Consider the following 19,792-nt stretch of genomic DNA (forward strand, 5'->3'; position numbering starts at 1 on the left):
AAAAGAATACAAAATTGTTTAAAAAAATGTGATTCAGTTTTAGAAATTGTATGTAATTAAAGTACAATTGGAGAAATATAAAAGAAAAAAAAAATTACATTAAAAATCTCAACTAAAATTCATTTATCCTCGAGTTGAATAGACATTGAAGAATAAGAAAAGGAAAATTATACTTTCACTCTCATTTTTTTGACTCCCATCTTTTATTCCATGACGTGGCTTAGTGTGAACTATTGATTCTTTTGAAGGAGAAGATAATGGTACATTAACCAATGACTCACACTAAGCCACGTTAAAGAATAAAAGATGAAAGTAAAAAAATGGGAGTCATAGTATCATTGTCCTTAAGAAGAATGATGGAATTACGTTATAGGGTAGAAACAGAAATCATCATCCATGGAAATGAAAACAGGTGAAGCAGCAAATGAAAGACCCTCTTGACCAAGTTCTTAAGATCACTTCCTCGTATCACATTATTTGATTTCCCTTATATTTACCTCGCCAGAGGAGTGAATTCAGTGTCCAGATTCATGGCCATCGGTTCAATAGAATCTGTTGTAAGATGGGCATCAATGAGTTGTGTTCGAGCTAATTCTGTTGCTAAAGTCTCCCTTAGTTCACTCACTATCATCCTCACCATTGGCCTTTCACTAGGATTAAAAGAAACACATGCCATTGCTATTTCTACGACTTTCCAAGCTGAATTAATGTCAAAATCTCCTTCTAACCTTGAGTCAACAATCGCCTTGATATCCCCTTTTTCGATCAGTGATCTCACCCGTTCAGTGATGTGACTCCTTTCTTCATTCATTGCTATTACTGGCTGATAAGTGATGATTTCCAAAAGTACAACTCCAAAGCTATAAACATCACTTTTCTGAGTTAATCTATTGGATATGTAGTACCTGCAACACAAATCATGTAACCCAATTCATTTTCTGCCACTGCCAGAGTTTGTGGTCATAGTTCAAATATAAACAATCACTATAATTGAAGTACTTACTCAGGGTCTAGATAACCGGGAGTACCAGCAACAACAGTTGACACATGAGTTCCCCCATCAATTGGGATAATTTTGGATAGACCAAAATCTGATAATTTTGCTTGGAACTTTTCATCCAACAAGATGTTTGTAGATTTTATGTCTCTGTGGATTATAGGAGGCTTGCAACCAGTTTGAAGATACTCCAATCCTGATATTAGATTCATTGTAAACATTTTGAGAGGGGAAAAAGGGAGTTCACAATTTGACAAAACACATGATTTCAAGTTTACTTCCTCACCTAGAGCTGCATCCACTGCTATACGAAGCCTGTCTTCCCAGCTCAAGAATTTTGATTTGCCGTGTTTACCTGGAGAAAACAAGTTCTGTAACTTTCTACACTTGTTCATTTTAATTGACTAATTTTCATATCCAGCGTTTCAGAACCCAAAACTACTTTGTAAATTGATCTGCGCACAATTTTAACAAGAAATTAGTTTAATTGGGGAACTAACCAGAAAGATGTTGTTTTAAGTCTCCGTTAGCCATGTACTCATATATGAGACCCTTATAATCTCCGTCATTACAGTATCCAACAAGGGAGGTTAGATTTGTATGATGAACCCTCATTAGAATTTTAACCTGGAAATCAAAGCCACAGACAAATTTACCAGTATATTGTTATTCTTCACCTCATAAACCTGTTGAAAAATTATAAATAACCTACTTCTGCTTGAAACTGTCGATAACCATGAACTGAAGATGGAGACAGCATTTTCACTGCCACGGGAGTGTCACCAATATAACCCAGATAAACTGTTCCAAACCCACCTTTACCAACAATTGTACTGAATTCGTTGGTGATTCTAACTACATCAGAGTATGAATATATCTGTTTTTTGAGTTGATGTAATGAATCATCTTGTTCTGTGATCTCACGTTGATCTACGGTCGAAGCTGTTCAACAGTTTTTGAAAACTTTAATAGGTCAAGATTGAATATCTTTGGCAATTTTTCAATTAAAATTTTGAGTGTAATTATAGTAGTCTCACCTTTGGGTTTTCTCCTTTCAAGAGTCCACAATACAGCTGCCACAGTCATCAGAAGGATCAAAACCCCACAAACGGTTGATAATAAGGGAATAACAATATTCTTCTTTTCCTTCCTCTTCTTGTTGCATTGACCGGATTCACATAGATATGGATTTTGGCCCACCCTAAAATGGATGTTCAGTCATGAAAGGTTTATGTTTTAATTCTCACTAAATCTTACAAACCATCAATACTTTTAGTGATACTTCAATTCAGTTTGTTTGTTATTCGATGAGTACATCCACTGTCTAGGAAATAGCACGAACAACACCAATACTAAACAAGTGAAACAATTAACTTGAAGAACTCCAATTCAATTCTTGTTACTGGTCATGGTCGTTATTAAGGTCTACACAGAGGAGTAGGGAGGGGCAAAAATCGTTGTGACCCTTGAACCAATGGTGTAAAAACAAAATAACAAGTATATTGGACAAGAATAAAAGTGATTGATAACCAGATTCTGAATATGAGAATTTATCCACACCTTAGTGACAGGAAACCTTCCTTAGATTTTTTAACTAGTGCCTCGGGAATTGAACCAGTGAGGTTGTTGTTCTCAAAGTTTCTGCCAAAATAGGAGAGCTATATCATCCTTTTCTTTTTCTCCGATCAGGAGATCACACTCTTGTTCTAGTAAATAAAGAAAGAAGTAACTTACATCATCTTCAAGTGTTGTAATCTAGATAGAAAATCAGGAACTTGGCCGTATAAGTTATTGTTGGATAAATCCCTGGAAAACAAATAATCATCTGTTACTTAAGTATGGTTAAATCAGAAAACATAACATAACATGCAACATAACAGAAAGAACCAAGATCTATTGAACTCTGTAAAATGGAGAAACTCACAACTGCTCCAACATGATGAGATTTGAAATCGTAGGATCTATTGTTCCGGACAATTCACTTGAAGATAAATTCCTGTTTTTTAAAACCAATAGAGCCACACGTTATTTTAAGAGTTATCTATATATACGAAGCTGTAATATTGATATGAGAAGCACCACTTACAAAGTTGTGATTCTTGGGTTCTTATTGCCTAGATAACTACAATTGAGACCATCCCACAAGTAGGCTACAGGGGCGCATGGATCACCTTGCCAATCTCTTTTCACTCCATAAACTGACTTGATGCTTGCAATCGCATCAACTTTTTTGATTTTCAGATGCAAATTGAAAAATTGTAAGAAATAGTTTAGATTACTAAATGGATGTCATATAAAAATCAAATTTTTTTCTTAGCATACCATCTCCTTGGTGTGTATCTGTCTGCTGGAAGTTTATCACTCTGTAAATTTCAATGGCATTTAAGATGGGAGGAAGGCTTGAACTCTTGGCTTTCTCAAGTGAATATTCAATTTTTTCCCCACTGATGCCTGCTCTGCTATATATAGTGTTGATACTCTGGGGCAACGGAGACAAATTTTGATACCATGGCCTTCCATTCTGGGTGATGTTGAATTCTCTTGTCTGATTCTTCCCTAGCACTTCGATCTCGAAGAAGTGCATGTAAACATAGTATTGTTCAGTTGGATTTTGTGGCTCCCAGCTTATTACCAATGGGGCACTCGCATTTACTGGTGTAACTGCGGTACTCATGACAATTCCTGGCGGTCTGTAATCATTCTGATCAAAAGAATCAGCAGCAATAGAAGCATTTATTTGTTTCCAATCCTTGTTGTCGCCATAGTTATACCAGAAACGGTCATAAACATCAACATTGTACCTGCGAGGAAATCAAATAAATCCAATAGAATCACTCAGTGTGTTATAGATTTCATCCAAACAAAGTATGACTTTACCTGTAGCTGTCCTTTGAACCTAAATCCCACCGGTTGTAATATTCCAATGATCCAAATTCAGGGGCGTAAGTAGCATTTTTCAAAGTCCTTATTTCTATAGCTGATATAAAGGGTGTGCCATGGCCAGTGTTAACCAGACAGATATGCAGATAATCCAGTGAAGGTACATGTATGATCTCATTGACTTGAGGAGTGGATGCATTGTCTATAGTCACTGTATACCAGCGGTTAACCCCGAGATGAATATCAAACTTTGGTGCCTTATTCAGCTTATCATAATTTCCATACAAAAAATTGGTGCGGATGAGATAAGTGGAACCTCTTGTGATGCTTATTTTGTAGCAGTTCCTTTTTCCTTTGGGGAAGCTTCTCACATTCATCATCTGTCGTTGGTAGACAGTGTTGATGGTTTCAGGTATTATTGTCCCACTTTCACCCGTGTCTATGAAATTGGCATCTGATGTGTAATTTATGCCTGTTTTTGGCTCAGTGTAGTCCGTGTCTGCTGGAGCTCCGCAATCTATGCTGATAAATCCTAAAACATGAAAAAAACATGCATGCAAAATCAGATAATTAACTATGTAATGAAGATCATAGACCTCAAAAAATGATTTAACTGATGCAGATCATGTTTTTGCTTCATCAAACCTGATTGATCCTGGGCTTGAACAAGTAGACAACCTAGAAAAATAACGAAGAAACTCATCGACATTGCGTAGGGCGCCAAATGTTTGAATGCCATGTTGCCACTTTGACTAGAAAATGAAATGTGCTTTGGCAACGTAGGTAATTGCAAACACTGTTTAGCTCCTTAATTCTTTTGATCTCATTCTATATGTTTAATGTATAATATCGTGTTAGAGTTCATTCTTCCTTGCAGAATTGCCAGCACATCCATTTGCTTACTTACAAGTTTGAAATTCTTGTCACTGCTCCTCAACTGACATTACCGATGCATGCACCTGCATAATACAAATATTACTAAATTCATACCAATTAAAGTAATTTCATGCCTAAAATATAATGTTATTGTCAATTATTTTCTTTTTACTTCAGTTTTGTTTCTTGACTTTTAAAAGCTTCACTATTTTGTGGTATCTCTATGACACCAAAGTGATCCTCTGTTTCGTTTTTTAGTACTAAAAGATTTCAATTTTCCTTTTGACTAATATACCATCTCTGTCGTGTTGATACAAAGTTGATAAAATAAGAATACAATAAAATATCAAATTAGCTTCTAAATATTATTGTGAGACAACTTAAACCTCATCGTGATGTAAAAGACTTTTTTTTTTTAAATTTAAAAAAATACATAAGATTATTTTTTACTTTTTATAATAAATAAATATTGGTATTAATATACGATTAATTAAGTCGTAGCTGACAGAGTCATCTTAACATTATAATCCGTTTAATTTTAACCTAATAGAGTCAATAACGTTTGACGTGAAGACAATTTGCATAATCAGACTCTAAAGCAACAAAAAAATTAATTTAAAAATAATTAAAATATATAATTTTTTTTAATAAATTAATATTTGTATTAATGTTGAATTAACATTGTTTAGCCAATGCTAACTATTTTTAAAATATAAAAGTATTTATGTTATTCCAATACTAATTAAAATAAATAAGGTTAATATCGGTCAAATTGATATTAATGTTATTTAATTTTAGTATTTATATTTATTTAAATTAATATTAAATAAATCAACTTACTTTATATATTATGAATCTAAGCATTTTAGTAAAATAAAGAGAAATTAATTTTTTTTTAATTTATTTATGCAAAATTGAAGATGAGAAATATTCTTATTCACAATTTTTCTTACATTTTCTGTATAAATCTTCTCAAAATATTTCTCTTATTCATACTCTTAAATCTTCTCATAGAGATCTCTTTCTTCGACACTATTTTCATCATCTTCTCCGACCACACGCATCCACTTCATATGCCGCAATTATTTTTTTCTATTTATAGTTATACACATTTCCGACCTAAACTGACATTATTTAGGTAACTAGTACTGGTTTTTACTTTTGTTAATGTCGACTTTAAGTCAATATCAAACATATATTTTCCTGTAGTCATCAATTTATTATCTTATAGGGGCTTAAGAAGTGAGAAAGAGACCAAATTTTGTAGTAAAAATACATAAAAGACCAAATTAACACAAAAAATTAAGTTACGGAATAAATAAATAAATACTTCAAATGATCCAGAAGGCAAATTTGAACATAAATATAGGAAAAATGTTTATCTTTAACGAACTGAAATAATTCAACTTTATTTAACATATAATTCTAAAAACATTAGTTAAAATCTTAACATCATCAGCAGTATAGGATTAAAGTTAAATTAAGAAATATAATGAACAAAGTTAAGCAATAACAGGTATAAAATTAAGTTACCGATGTGTGGTCCTCCTTGTGTCGAGAAGCATGATGGATTCGGGTTCAGCTTCTTCTTGGTGGCTTCTTTTCCAACTCCAGATGCTGATGTTATGGTTCTTTCTCCATATGAACCTGAAAAAGAAAGATATGGTGTTTAATGTTTGTGATCCACAACCACTCAGGGACCTTATCTTTTCCTCATTTATTATGGCGACTCCGTCAATAATCTCTAACAGTTGCTATGTGAAGCAGAAATTAATGGCAGAAGTTAATGCTATAAGGTACCTAAGGAAAACTAAATATTGACGAAGGAGATGTGTAACAATGTATTATAGGACCATTCTCGGTTTGTTTAATATTTTATAAATTAAGCTTCTTATTTATGATTCACGTTTTAATTTCCAATTTTACAGTTTACAATTTAAAGTACTATTGAACTTTATTGGAGAACATTTTAAATTTTAATTGTTGGTTTCGCCATCTTCATGTTTGTAATTTATTATTTTAGTTCTTCTTAATGATTGTTGGGATTTTCTTACTATAATACCTACCGTATATGTTTTCATGTGCTTCAAAAAATCAAATATTATATATAAATATCATCTTTAAAATGTTGTTGTTTGAGTCGGTTTGTGTCATAAATGTATTTGTCTTTGATATTTAAAATTAATTTAGTATATTTAAGTTAAAATTCATATTTGGTGATATTCTAAATAGAAAGAATCCTCAAAATTGTTATTATTTTTTTTAGGTTAAAATACTTCGATAGTCTTCATTTTGATTCAAAAATCTCAAATTGGTCTTCGAATTTTAATTGATCTCAATTTCGTCCTCATTTTTGTAAATGTGTTTTAAATCAACCCTCTCCGTTATCAGTTGACAAACGGCGTTTATTCCTGATGATGTGACTGTTTTGTGTATTCTGACGTGTCATTCAGTTGTTTTGGCACATGTATTCTTGGTTTCTCTTTTAAAAAGAGTTTATGTTCATAACATTTGAAACTTAGGGTTTGAAAAGGGTGAGGTGAAGTTGTCTCGTGCATTCTGATTTGATAAGATTGGTAATGTCTCCCTCTCATTCTTGCTCGTCCTGCACTTGCAATGGTTGGGAGATGAAAAATTCCAGTGTTTCTTCTCATGGAGGTGCGGTGAGGAGGTTCGATTTAATACCTGTTTGCTATTGCGGTGAAAAGGATGAAGTCATACTCACCTTCACGGTGTGACACTCAAGAACGACTACGATCAACGACACTAAAGCTCGAAAATCGACCTCTGAAATGTTCAACCTCACCTTCGACGACGCTGAATCTCACTTTTGTCGACGTTCACGGCATTGACGCAGTGGGAGTCGCCCTCGCAGTCGCGATCCTTCAGCACCCGATTTCAATCCCTAATTCAGTAATTTAGGATTTCAAGGACGGTGCTTATTTTAATTATCAGGGTCCACGTACCAATTTTTCAGTCCTCAATATAATGAATAAAGCCACGTCAGATAATTAAAATGAAGTTAACGTTAATAATTTTGACACCGTTAACGACTGGGTTGATTTAAAACACATTTACAAAAATGAGGACGAAATTAAGATCAATTAAAATTCGAGGACCAATTTGAGATTTTTGAACCAAAACGAGGACCATCGGAGTATTTTAACCTTTTTTTTATTATTATAATTATCATGCATCTATAATATTTTCATCATCAAAAACATATTTTGCAAGGAAAGAGAGAAAAAAAAATATTAGGATGTTCGTAAGATAGTTACATCCCAAAGAAAAATAAAAAATAGAATTTCAGAGATATTTTTTTGAAAGTCAAAAGAGACGAACAAAAACCTTAGAACAGAGTGAAGAAGAATGGTTCTCTAATCGTGAAAGAACCTCAACTTGCATTACACGGTCAAACATACATATTGAATTAGTATACTGCAGATAAAAACGAAATTTAAACATTTTTTATGATTAAGATTTTGTGAAGTGGATTTTAAAATATTAATGAAATATGAAATTATAAGATTCGAAATGATTTTGTAGATTTATAATAATTTCAAAGAAATTATACATTTAAAAATATCATAAATACAAGGTAAAGAATTGCATCTTTATCTCTATCTTATTTGGTAATAAATATGTGAATCAAAGTATATTTTAGTGACAGTCAGTACTAATATTAAGGTAAATTATGTGTAATCTATAATGGATACCTGAAACTACGTTATTAAAAATAATAATTAATTTTATTATTTTTTATACATGTCTCTAGCAAATAAAATATTAAACATCGAATGAAGAGGATACACATTCAATCATCCGTTATCTCTAAGTAAAATTACATTAATAAGAAATTCCAAATCAGCAATCTAATCAATGAGAAAAATAAATAAAAAATAATAAGATTTAATGTAAATTATAATAACTACTTAATTTTAATTTGTTATTACTATCTTACACAACATATTTCCGCAGATATCAAAAGCTATATAACTCTGTGTCTTAATATTTTCTCATTACTTTTCATGAATTTAAACAAACAAAAACTATTTTTCTTTTTTAAAGATAAACTTCAATATAAAATTTATCAAAGCAATAAAATAATAAAAAGGCTAGAATTGATGTTTTCTCAAAGTTCCCTTAACATCTGACAAACTGACCAATTTATTTTTGTGACCATTTCTTCATTTACATTGGGTTCATTTCTTCGTTCTTGTGGGTTCACTTTGCATATAAGAGGGTAAAACAAAGATAGATTGTTCAATAAATTTAATCCAACAAAAATTGGTAATAATAATGCTTTTTAATTCTCATTTTTTATTTGTATACTGACGCATTCTGCATTACTAATATCACCATTCCGAAACAACACAGATTGAGAAAAGTGATCAAAGTAAAGCACATAAATAACCAACTTCTTGTACAACATCACTTTCCCTTCTTACAACGTTTTCTATTGTTATTTTAGTAAACTTTCACCTGGCCAAGGGCATGAATTCTGTGTCTACCTCCACACTGAGCGATGCAACTGAATACATGGAATCAGCACCACTAGCATGGTTTGTTCTACCTAATTCCGTCGCTAAAGCCTCCTGTAGTTCAATCACTACCACACTCATCGTTGGCCTTTCATTAGGATTTGGAGAAACACAAGCCATTGCTATTTCTACGGCTTTCCATGCTGAGTTTATGTCAAAATTTCCTTCTAAGCTTGGATCAACTATGGCCCTGATATCCCCTCTTGATATCATGGAGTTAACTCGTTCACTTATGTGACCCGTTTCTTCATTCCCTGCCATTACTGCTTGATTCGTGATTATTTCCAAAAGAACAACTCCAAAGCTATAAACATCACTTTTCTGCGTTAATCTATTGGAAGAGTGGTAGCTGCAAGACAAGTCATGAAACACAAATTATTTACTCTGCGGATTTTGTGATGATAACTCAAATATTCAGGTACACAATTTCACTATATTTTCCTAGAAAATGATGGAAAGGGCAATAATTAAGTACTTACTGAGGGTCCAGATAACCAAGAGTACCAGCAATAACAGTTGACACATGAGATCTCCCATCATCCGGGACAACGTTGGATAGACCGAAATCAGATAACTTTGCTTGGAAATGTTCATCCAACAAGATATTCGTAGATTTTACATCTCTGTGGATTATAGGAGGCTTGCAACCATTTTGCAGATATTCCAATCCTGATATTACATTTATAATTTCGGCGGCAAACGTGTTAAGAAGGTAAAAGGGAATTAACAAAAAATCACAATCTGAATTTTACTTTCTAACCTAAGGCTGCATCCACTGCTACACGAAGTCTGTCCTTCCGTATCTCAAATGTGAGTGGAAAGTCTAGAACTATTATTAAAGTTTTATATATATGTTTTTATTTTACAGTTAAAAGAGTGAGGGATTATGACTAGAGCATGAAAAAAAAATGTAGAGACGAAGATTTGGCCAACAATAAACTTGCATGTATGAAGAAAAAGGAAGAGAGAAAGAAGAAATACGGTACCTATGCAGTGCAGTGATGTGATTTGAATTTCTTGTGTTCCAAGGCTACTACACTTAGAATCCATTAAAGCTATATATTTAGCATAATACAGTGTAACACAGGGTTGACTATTATGAAGTGACAAGGTCAGAAACATTGAAACAACAGAAAACGACGATGACTATTGACTCCATGGTTGTGGTTGCGGTTGCGGTTGCATGTTATAGTTTATAGTTTGGGTTCCACGGTTCACGCCGGTTCATGTAAACCACTGCGTCCTTTTCCATTGCGCGAATTCAAATTCTGGTTCTTATATATTATTCTTAGCGCGTGTTTGAAATACGAAAGAAAGGGAAGTACTAGATTTGAAACAACAGCATATTTGTTTTCACACTTTCCCATGATTTTTTCTTCGGTGGGAGAGAGTGATAGATGTCCAGAACGCGGAGACCTAGTAGAAACCGATGGATCAATTGTCAACTCGTTTATTTAAATTAAAATTTACAATGAAAATTATTTTAAAACTTTAATTTTTTTTAAATTACGTAAATTGAAATAAGTCATATTTAAAAACACTGCTTCAAAAATTCATAATATCAATCATGATTTTATTTTTTTTTTAAATTTTGATAAAGAAGTAGTTACGACTTAATTTAATTTCTTTTCTTATCAAGTAAAGTTATGAATTTACTAAATCGTAATTATAAACAGAACTTCACTAATCATTTTATATATAATTTCTCGTGCCACGTTACGTTGGTTATACAACTGCAAGACTTCATCAAAAGATAAAAAAAGGTAAAATTGTATGTAGAAGCACTATTCTTTTATCTGTGATCGAAATTAAATATATTGCTCACTCATTTATATAAATTTTTATTTAAATTAATAAATTTGAAGTTAAATTATGCTTTGACTGCCACCCTTATATAGATTAAAGATCTAATTTTAGGATTTGCTTTGCTATTGATAGTATAATAATTAATTATAATAAATAAAATATTATCTTCTTAAAATGAATCTGTGGGCAAATTATACATACTCACTTTTGTGTTTGATATTAAATTATGACATACTTTTGCAATTAAACAACATGATTCAATGCAAACTAAGTGGAGAGTCGTGGCGACTACATTTACAAAGAAGTTACCAATCCCTTTTTATGGCATGTTGAATTCATGAGAGGGTGACAAAAGGCGATCATATTATGACTTTTGTTTTTTACTTTTATCTTTTATTTTTTGATATGGATTAATATGAATAATTGATTAATGTATCATTATTTTTTTTGAAAGAATCAATGACCTACATTAAGTCATGTAAGAGAATAAAGAATGAGAATCATAGTATAATTTTCGGTAACAAAACTACCACGAGTTCGACTTCATAATTAGGCTTAGACATTCTTGTTTAGAGTTGCCTGAATTCTTTACACAGCATTATCTTACCAAAGCAGTCACGAGGTAGGTTTGTAAATTTGAAATTTTTGCTTGGTAAAAAGATCAAAATCTAATATAAAGAAAAATAAACAAATACAGCAGTTTTTGAAGTATGAAAGATAACTTATTTTATCAAACTATCTAAGAAAAAAGGAAAATAATAATGACACTGGTTTTTTTCAAATCCATTATTAGGTACTAAAAAACATAGATTCAAAACAAGGGAGTGAATGAAGAAGCATTTATACAAATATCTCTGCGACAAGGTAGGAAGAGAGTAAAAGTTCTTGTGAGCGTTGGCTCATTCATATCACTAACTCTTTTCCATCATCGAACACACCTCAACAAGGTATTTTACCTGGCATGAGGAATGAGTTGGTGTTCAGATTTACATGGAATTTGCACAACTGTTATGTTTTATTCGAGCTAATTCGGTTGCTAAAATCTCCTTAAGTTCAAACACTATCACACTGATTATTGGCCTTTCTTTGGGACTCAGAGAGACACAAGCCATTGCTATTTCCACGGCTTTCCAGGCTGAGTTAATGTCAAAATCTCCTTCAAACCTTGAGTCAACAATGGCCATGATATCCCCTAATGCAACCAGGGATCTAACCCACTCCTTTATGTGACCCCTTTCTTCATTCCTTGCTATTACTTTCTGACCTGTGATTATTTCCAAAAGAACCACTCCGAAGCTATAAACATCACTTTTCTCTGTTAATCTATTGGATGTGCAATAGCTGCAATGCAACACAAATCATGAAATTAACCCAATTTATTTTCTGCCGGTGTATGTGGGGATATCTCAAAATCTCATATTTTCCTAGAAATTAATGGATGGACACAGTAACTCGAGTACTTACTCAGGGTCCAGATAACCAGGAGTACCAGCGATAACAGTTGACACATGTGATATCCCATCAGCTGGGAGAATTTTGGATAGACCAAAATCAGATAATTTCGCTTGGAAATGTTCATTCAACAAGATGTTTGATGATTTTACATCCCTGTGTATGATAGGGGGCTTGCAACCATTTTGCAGATACTCTAATCCTATGATAGATTTATGGAAAACACACTACGAGAGTAAAAGGGAAGTTAACAAAACTGTCAAAAGCAGAATTTGAAGTTTACTTCCTTACCTAAGGCTGCGTCCACTGCTATACGAAGTCTGTCTTCCCAGCTCAAGAATTTTGATTTACTGTGCTTACCTGCAAGAACAAGTTCAGTAGCTTGCTATACGTGTTAATTTTTGTTTACTAGAACTCAGTCATACGACTCGTACAGTTGGGCAATATGAAAATTTCCATATCCAGAATTTTGGAATACAAAACTAACAAGAAAATTGATTTGCAAGATTTTTAACAAGAATCTCATTTTATTTGGAACTAACCAGAGAGATGTTCCTCTAAGTTCCCATTAGCCATGTACTCATATATGAGACTCTTATTGGTTCCTTCATTACAATAACCAATAAGGGAAGTCAGATTTTTATGATGAACTCTCATTAGAAGTTTAACCTGAAAGTCAAAACCACAACCATGTTTAGCCATATACTTACTACTTAGCTCAAAAACCAAGTGCAAAGTACAAAGCGATTAATAACATACCTCTGCTTGAAATTGTTCATAACCACGACATGATGAAGGGGAAAGCATTTTGACAGCAATTGGAGTGTCAAAAATATAGCCCAGAAAAACTGTTCCAAAGCCTCCTTTACCAACAATTGTCCCGAAATTGTTGGTAAATTTACTGACGTCAGAGTATGAAAATATTTGTTTTTTAAACTGCTGTAAAGAATCATCTTGTTCTGTGTACAGTGGAGAGATCTCATTTTGATCCTTTTCTACCATCCAAGCTGTTAGATATTATTGTAAAATAGTTTGGAAACTAGCATTTAAGATTGAATTTGTTTGGCAAATTTTCAAAAACAAAAAAAAAAATACCAAACTTTTATCATTGTAGCCCACCTTTCGATTTTCTCTTCTTAAGGATCCACAATATAGCTGCCACAGCCACCAGAAGGATCAAAACCCCGCATATTGATGCTACTAAAGGCATAACAATGTTCTTTCTCTTCTCGATGCATTGACCATGTTCACAGACATATGGATTTTGACCCAAACTGCATGGAAATCACAGAAGATTTATGTTCAATGTTTAAGCAACCTTGCAAGTTGAGTGAAAATTACTCATGTCAAGTCTGCCTCTGATAAAAGGTTGTTTAATCCAGGTGTTTTTTTAAAGGTTGGATTTGATCCATATATAAGTTTTTGGTTTCATCAATGAGCGAGTTTAAAAAGTTTATTTTATTTAAGACTTTCAACAGATTATTGAGTTCATTGTATTATTTATCTTTAGTAGTTCAATTTTCTTAAATTATGTAATCAATGAAGGATTTTGCACAAATATTTTGGAAGTCTCAATTTTTGCATTGATACAAATTTTGTTTTTTACCAAATATATAAAATGTACTAAAATTTAAAAATAGATAAATTATATAATTAGAAGTCTCAAATAAATTATATATATCAAGGCATTTCTCAATTTTCATTAAGATTCGCCGATGAATGTAATATAATTAGAATTAATTAAGTTTCTAATGTCAAATTTAAATAAAAACATAAAAGTTTTTCTATGATAGAAGAATGACCGTTAAACACATTTTAAACAAGCTGTGGAATATTTCAGAGTTATCATCTATATATTCTTAAAAACAAGTTAAAAACAAATTATAGATTATTTTTTTCTATATGTTCTCTTGACTACTTAAACAAAGACCTGTATCATTAGATAAGTTAAATACAAATAACTCGGCATAGTCACTCTTTCAAACACGTCATTTAATGCTGTCTAAAATATAATCAATTAATAATCGTCATTACTATAAGCAACCACAATATGAATTTGAGTATTTTTAGAAAGATTCATGTACCTAAGGGTGAGAGAACCTTCCTTAGATTTTTCAACAAGTGCCAATGGAATTGAACCAAAGAGGTTATTCTTCTCCAAGTTTCTGCCAAATCACGGGAAAATAAATAAATAATCCTTTTCTTTTTCCCAACACACTTAATGACTAGTAGTTTTTGTTTAGGTTCTTTGAGGATTACATGGAAGAAATTTAACATCAATCTATATTAAATATTAGTGTATCATAAATTTTTGAGTCTTTATATTTATATTTATATTATTTATTTTATTTACTTCTATTTTTAAGAATTCCAACTCATTTTAAATTATTAAGAATTTCGTGCTTAAATAAGTAACTTACAAGATCTTCAAGTATTGTAACTCAGACAGAAAATCAGGAACTTCACCATTTAAGTTATTGTTAGATAAATCCCTACAAAACAAAAATAATTTAGCCTTTTCAAGTATGTTTAAATCTTGATTCATTTTTGTGGCAAAAGATGTGTCAATTCTTCACAAATAATAAGGACATACGGAAACAACGGAAAGATTTAAAACGAGATTTTTGTGTCGGGTGAAATAAAGAAGAAGAAAAAACTCACAGGTTCTCCAACATGGTGAGGTTTGAGATAGAAGGGTGTATCTTTCCTGACAATCCACTTGAAGATAAATTCCTGTTTTGCTCGATGAACAGTTATATACGAAATCATCTTAGTTTTATAGAGCTATAATAATAATTTGGCAAGCATAACTTACAGGGTCGTGATTCTTGGGGATTCATTGTCGTAAGTACAGTTGAGACCATCCCATAAGTAGGCTGCAGGGGCGCATGGATCACCTTCCCAATCTCTTTTCACTCCATAAAATGACTTAATACTTGTAATCGCATCAACTACGTTTGAAATGATAACAAAAAAATTGTAAAAGGTGGTTAAGATCACGTACAACAACGTATACAAAGAAATGGATTTAAGATACGATATTTTCATGGCTTACCATCTCCTTGGAATGTCTCTGGTTTCTGTAAGTCTATTACTCTGTAAATTTCAATGACACTGATGATGGGAGGCAGGGTAGAATTTTTTGTCCTCTCCAGTGAAAAATTAATTACTTTCCCGCTGATGGCTGACATCGAATATACAGTAATCATTTCATTGTACTTTGGAGATAAATCTGAAAACCATGGTTCAGCGTTGCTCATGATGTTGAATTGTCTTGTCGGATTCGTGGGGAACAGTTCCATGAAGTACATGTAGACATAGAATTGGTCAGTTCCATGTTCTGGCTCCCACCTTATTACCAAGGGAGCACTATCATTTTCTGGTGTAACTGCGGTGCTCATGATAGTAGCTCCCGGTTGATAATAGTTCTGCGCTAAAGAACCATTATCAGGAATGGAGGCACTTAGTTGTTTCCAATTTTCGCCCCAGTTACAGGTGGTGAGCCAGTAACGATCAAAAACATCAACCGGGTACCTGTGAGAAAATCAGAATAAATCCAATAATCAATCAATCAATCTTATAAGGCAACACATTTAATCCTTAACTATGATTTCACCTGTTGACTGTGTTTGAACCCAAATCGCAGCGCTGGTAAAGTTCCAGTGATCCATATTGAGTGACATACGTATGATTATTCAAAGGCCTCAATCCTATGGCTGTTATAAATGGTGTGCCATTGCCTGTGTCAACCAGACAGATTTGTACATAATCCAGTGAAGGTACATGTATGATCTCATTGGATTGCTCAATGGATGCGTTGTATATAGTCACTGTAACCCACAAGTTATGTCCCAGAAGAAGATCAAACTGTGGTGACCTATTTAGGCCATCATAATTTCCATACACAAAAGTAGTGCGGATGAGATACTTGTAGTCTCTTGTGACGCTTATTTTGTAGCAGTTCCTTTTTCCTTCCGGGAAGCTTCGGAGCCTCCGCAGTTGTCGTTGATTACTGTATCTTCTGATCACTTCGGTTGCTATTATCCCTCTCATACCAGTATTTATGAACTCTGCATCCGAAACGTAATTTATGCCAAATAATGAATCATTATAGTTCACACCTGCTTTAGCTCCGCAATCTATACTGATGAATCCTAAAACATAAAATTGCATTTATTACTGTTAAAGTTGCTACAAATTTTATAGACAATTAAATATTACTGCTTGACAGTTCAATGCAGTTGTGCTCTCTTTCTCTGTCATATTGCTGCCTGCAATGCAATATATCCTACCCTTATTTATAATCTTTTGGTAAACGAGTAGTTCTAGTTCAAGAATATGAGAGATATTAAAAACAATTTATTGAGACTTATGACAAAAAAAAAAACACAAATTATATTCTAGTTTCATGGTAAAATAGTTTTTGAATTAGTATCAAATTAGTTATTAAAATTATATTTTAATGATAAAACAGTTTTATGAGACTTAACAACATGATAGAATTGAGTGTTTTTTATATATTTAGAAACTAAATCAGTTTTTAATAATTAAACAAGAAACCTCTCATCAATTAAAAACACAATTAATTAAATTTTTATTTTATTCTTCAATTAATTTATTCACATCAATCACCCATTTATCTTTCTAAAATATAACAATTATGTATCATGTAGAAGATAATCATAACCAATATCCACAGGACCGCGATAGTGTTCCATTTAATAATTTTTTAGACTCCAGTTTCAACATAAGCATGAGATGAAAGAAAAAGATGAAAACGAAAGAAAAATTGGTTATTTTAATCAATCAATAGAAAAGAGAAAGAGAAAAACATGACTTCCGATATGTTTACGATGTTTCAACTATTAATTTTTTGTCAAACAGATTTAATACTAATGTTTCGAAAATGACAATTATTTAAAGTCATCGAGATACATTGATGATTTATATAATTTTGAATAATGATTTAAGTGTAATTCGTTGTAGTATTTAAGAATGTGTTATGATATTGTTAGGAATCGGTATAAGTTTAAGTTTTACATTTGTTAAAAATAAAAAAATAAAATACATGATTAGATTCGAGTCTTATATTAAAGTAAATAATGATATAGTGAAGTTGTTTGACAAAACAAATGGTTTGTTTAACGAACCTGGTTGAGCATGAGCTTGAACAAGTAGGACAGCTAAAGAAGCAACGTAGAAACTCATCCACATTTAATATGTTGACTTTATGTAGTCAACGTTCAACGTGGAGATAATTACAAACACTTTTTAGCTTGAATTTCTCTTTCCGTGTTTAAATCTGCATAAAAAATAATAGTAGTACTACTGAATTCAAGGTGTAAATTGAAATAAAATGGATTAAATTTTTTAATGACAAAAACGTAAATTATTTATAAAAAAAAAAACAATTAGAATAAAAGGCTGAATAGTAGCACAAAAACTGCGCCATGATTGAGCATACATAGTCTGGTATATGCAGACAAATAATAGCAGCACCAACAGAATCAACTTCCTAAAAGAGACCAATAATAAACACTTTGAATTTTAATTTTGCTGTAATTGATCTTAAATTTTATTGTCATTTGAATAAACACCTAAAATTTTAATACTATCCTAATTAATATTAAAAAAAATCATTTTTTTTATAAAAGACTTTTTCTAACACATTTGAGTTAAATCATTTACATTAATTGTTAATATTTTTTTTTTGTACTTCTTTTGCACTAAATCAAAACAAATTATACTTACCTATTTTAGTAAAATAGATTCATTCGTAATAATATATATATATATATATATATATATATATAACATATTTTAAAGTTTATGTTTAGTTAAAATAATTATCAAACTCAACATAAAGTTATTTTTATAATTACATTTTATACTAAAGTTAATTGTCATGCACTAATCATATAAAAGAGATTTTTAATTTAAGTTCTCCAGTTTAAAGCACCTATTAATCTGAATATTATTCCTAGACCATGAAAATAAGATATTGTAAAAGAAAATTAATGAAAGAAAGAGGGATGAATAATATACATGCATGCAGGTTTAGAGTCATAAACCCACTGTTTAAACAAAGAAGCAGAAAGTGAAATAGGAGACTGAGATCATAGGTAATTAATTAGGTACTGCTACTTTTACAAATAGGTATCCTGTACTTCTACAAATAGTTTTTTTATGTTACTGTTAAAGGGTTCTTTGCAAACTTTTTTGACAATAATTTCATATTAAGTAAATAGAACATACACCATACCCATAAATCATCTTAAACAGTAAATCACCCCTATCCAAAACAGTGCTTGAGAAAATATGTGGGTGGAAAGCCTATAGCTGTTAAATCTTTATGTGTTTTTATTACAGTTAAAGAATGAAGATCAGCATGAAAAAAATGTAGAGATGAAGATTTGGCCAACAACAAAGAGGAAATGAAGAAGAAGGAAGAGAGAAAGAGGAAATATGATAATACCTATGCAGTACAGTGATGTGATCTGAATTTCTGGTGTTCTAAGGATACTGCACTTACTTACCATCCATCAAAACTAACCTATATATTTAGCATAATTAATAATATTACTTAACAATTGGTTCCTTATACTAAGAAGCAGAGGTTGACTATTATGGACTGACTAAGTCAGAAGAAATAATAATTGCAAAGAGACAAAACACAATGACCGTTGACTCCGCGAAATTGTGCTTTAGCTTCTGTTGTACCACTCACGTCAATTAATGGATTGGATAATGGACAATGATACTTTAATCCACTTTTTTGATTCATTTTTAATTCATTATTTCGATCGCTATTAAATCATCATATCACATCACTAAAAATAATCTAAATAGATGATCTAATGGTGATTATAATACTGAGTTAAAAATAGGTCAAAAAAGATAAATTAAAATATATTTTTTTTGGATAATATCGGTTTCTCAATGGTTCTGAATCTACAGTTTTTTTATTTTTTATTTTTTTCGGATAATGAGAAGAGATATTAGTATTATTGGTCTGACATAATGTTTGTATATCCTTTATTTACACATAAGTGATGGTCATGTATAGCACACATGTAATAAGAACAGAATAAATTTTAATAACCTTATATATATATATATATATATATATATATATATATATATAAAATTTAATTTAGAAATATTATTTTAATTTGAAAATTATTGTATAAAATCCACTAATTATTTAATTTTATAAAATGATAACCATTTAACACAGGGA

The 19,792-nt window shown here is 31.6% G+C and overlaps 2 protein-coding genes across 8 annotated transcripts; both read right to left on the reverse strand.

The window, feature by feature from the left end:
• Window positions 1-74: 74 nt before the first annotated feature.
• LOC114185770 (putative leucine-rich repeat receptor-like protein kinase At2g19210) lies at window positions 75-6,532 on the reverse strand. Of its 3 annotated transcripts, none has more exons than XM_085672883.1 (14): window positions 6,287-6,532; window positions 4,785-4,836; window positions 4,523-4,705; window positions 3,875-4,409; window positions 3,320-3,798; window positions 3,084-3,222; window positions 2,922-2,993; window positions 2,732-2,803; window positions 2,558-2,638; window positions 2,035-2,198; window positions 1,710-1,939; window positions 1,498-1,624; window positions 1,004-1,352; window positions 75-905 (listed from the first exon to the last, which is right to left on the reverse strand). In XM_085672883.1, exons 3-14 carry the CDS (start codon window positions 4,614-4,616, stop codon window positions 494-496), a joined length of 2,754 nt encoding a protein of 917 aa, XP_085529009.1. In that variant the 5' UTR covers window positions 4,617-4,705; window positions 4,785-4,836; window positions 6,287-6,532; the 3' UTR covers window positions 75-493. The 3 variants fall into 3 exon arrangements, with proteins under 3 accessions (XP_085529009.1, XP_027929477.2, XP_027929476.2); XM_028073676.2 differs by having other exon boundaries at window positions 1,004-1,193; window positions 1,284-1,352; window positions 4,523-4,836; window positions 6,287-6,529; XM_028073675.2 differs by having other exon boundaries at window positions 4,523-4,836.
• Window positions 6,533-9,136: 2,604 nt separating this feature from the next.
• LOC114185310 (LRR receptor-like serine/threonine-protein kinase IOS1) lies at window positions 9,137-19,117 on the reverse strand. Of its 5 annotated transcripts, none has more exons than XM_085673720.1 (14): window positions 19,028-19,114; window positions 17,703-17,854; window positions 16,169-16,706; window positions 15,608-16,086; window positions 15,368-15,503; window positions 15,214-15,285; window positions 14,973-15,044; window positions 14,637-14,717; window positions 13,672-13,826; window positions 13,312-13,559; window positions 13,095-13,221; window positions 12,844-12,912; window positions 9,774-9,963; window positions 9,137-9,643 (listed from the first exon to the last, which is right to left on the reverse strand). In XM_085673720.1, the coding sequence occupies exons 2-14, from the start codon at window positions 17,764-17,766 to the stop codon at window positions 9,232-9,234; spliced, it is 2,643 nt and encodes an 880-aa protein (XP_085529846.1). In that variant the 5' UTR covers window positions 17,767-17,854; window positions 19,028-19,114; the 3' UTR covers window positions 9,137-9,231. The 5 variants fall into 5 exon arrangements, with proteins under 5 accessions (XP_085529846.1, XP_085529844.1, XP_085529842.1 ...); XM_085673718.1 differs by lacking the exons at window positions 9,137-9,643; window positions 9,774-9,963 and adding exons at window positions 11,926-12,441; window positions 12,565-12,754 and having other exon boundaries at window positions 16,169-16,622; XM_085673716.1 differs by lacking the exons at window positions 9,137-9,643; window positions 9,774-9,963; window positions 17,703-17,854 and adding exons at window positions 11,926-12,441; window positions 12,565-12,754 and having other exon boundaries at window positions 19,028-19,117.
• Window positions 19,118-19,792: the final 675 nt, after the last annotated feature.

The sequence above is a fragment of the Vigna unguiculata genome, chromosome 5, assembly GCF_037176805.1.
Source record: "Vigna unguiculata cultivar grain cowpea cultivar isolate G323 ecotype 2 chromosome 5, ASM3717680v1, whole genome shotgun sequence".
Classification (NCBI taxonomy): Eukaryota; Viridiplantae; Streptophyta; class Magnoliopsida; order Fabales; family Fabaceae; genus Vigna; species Vigna unguiculata.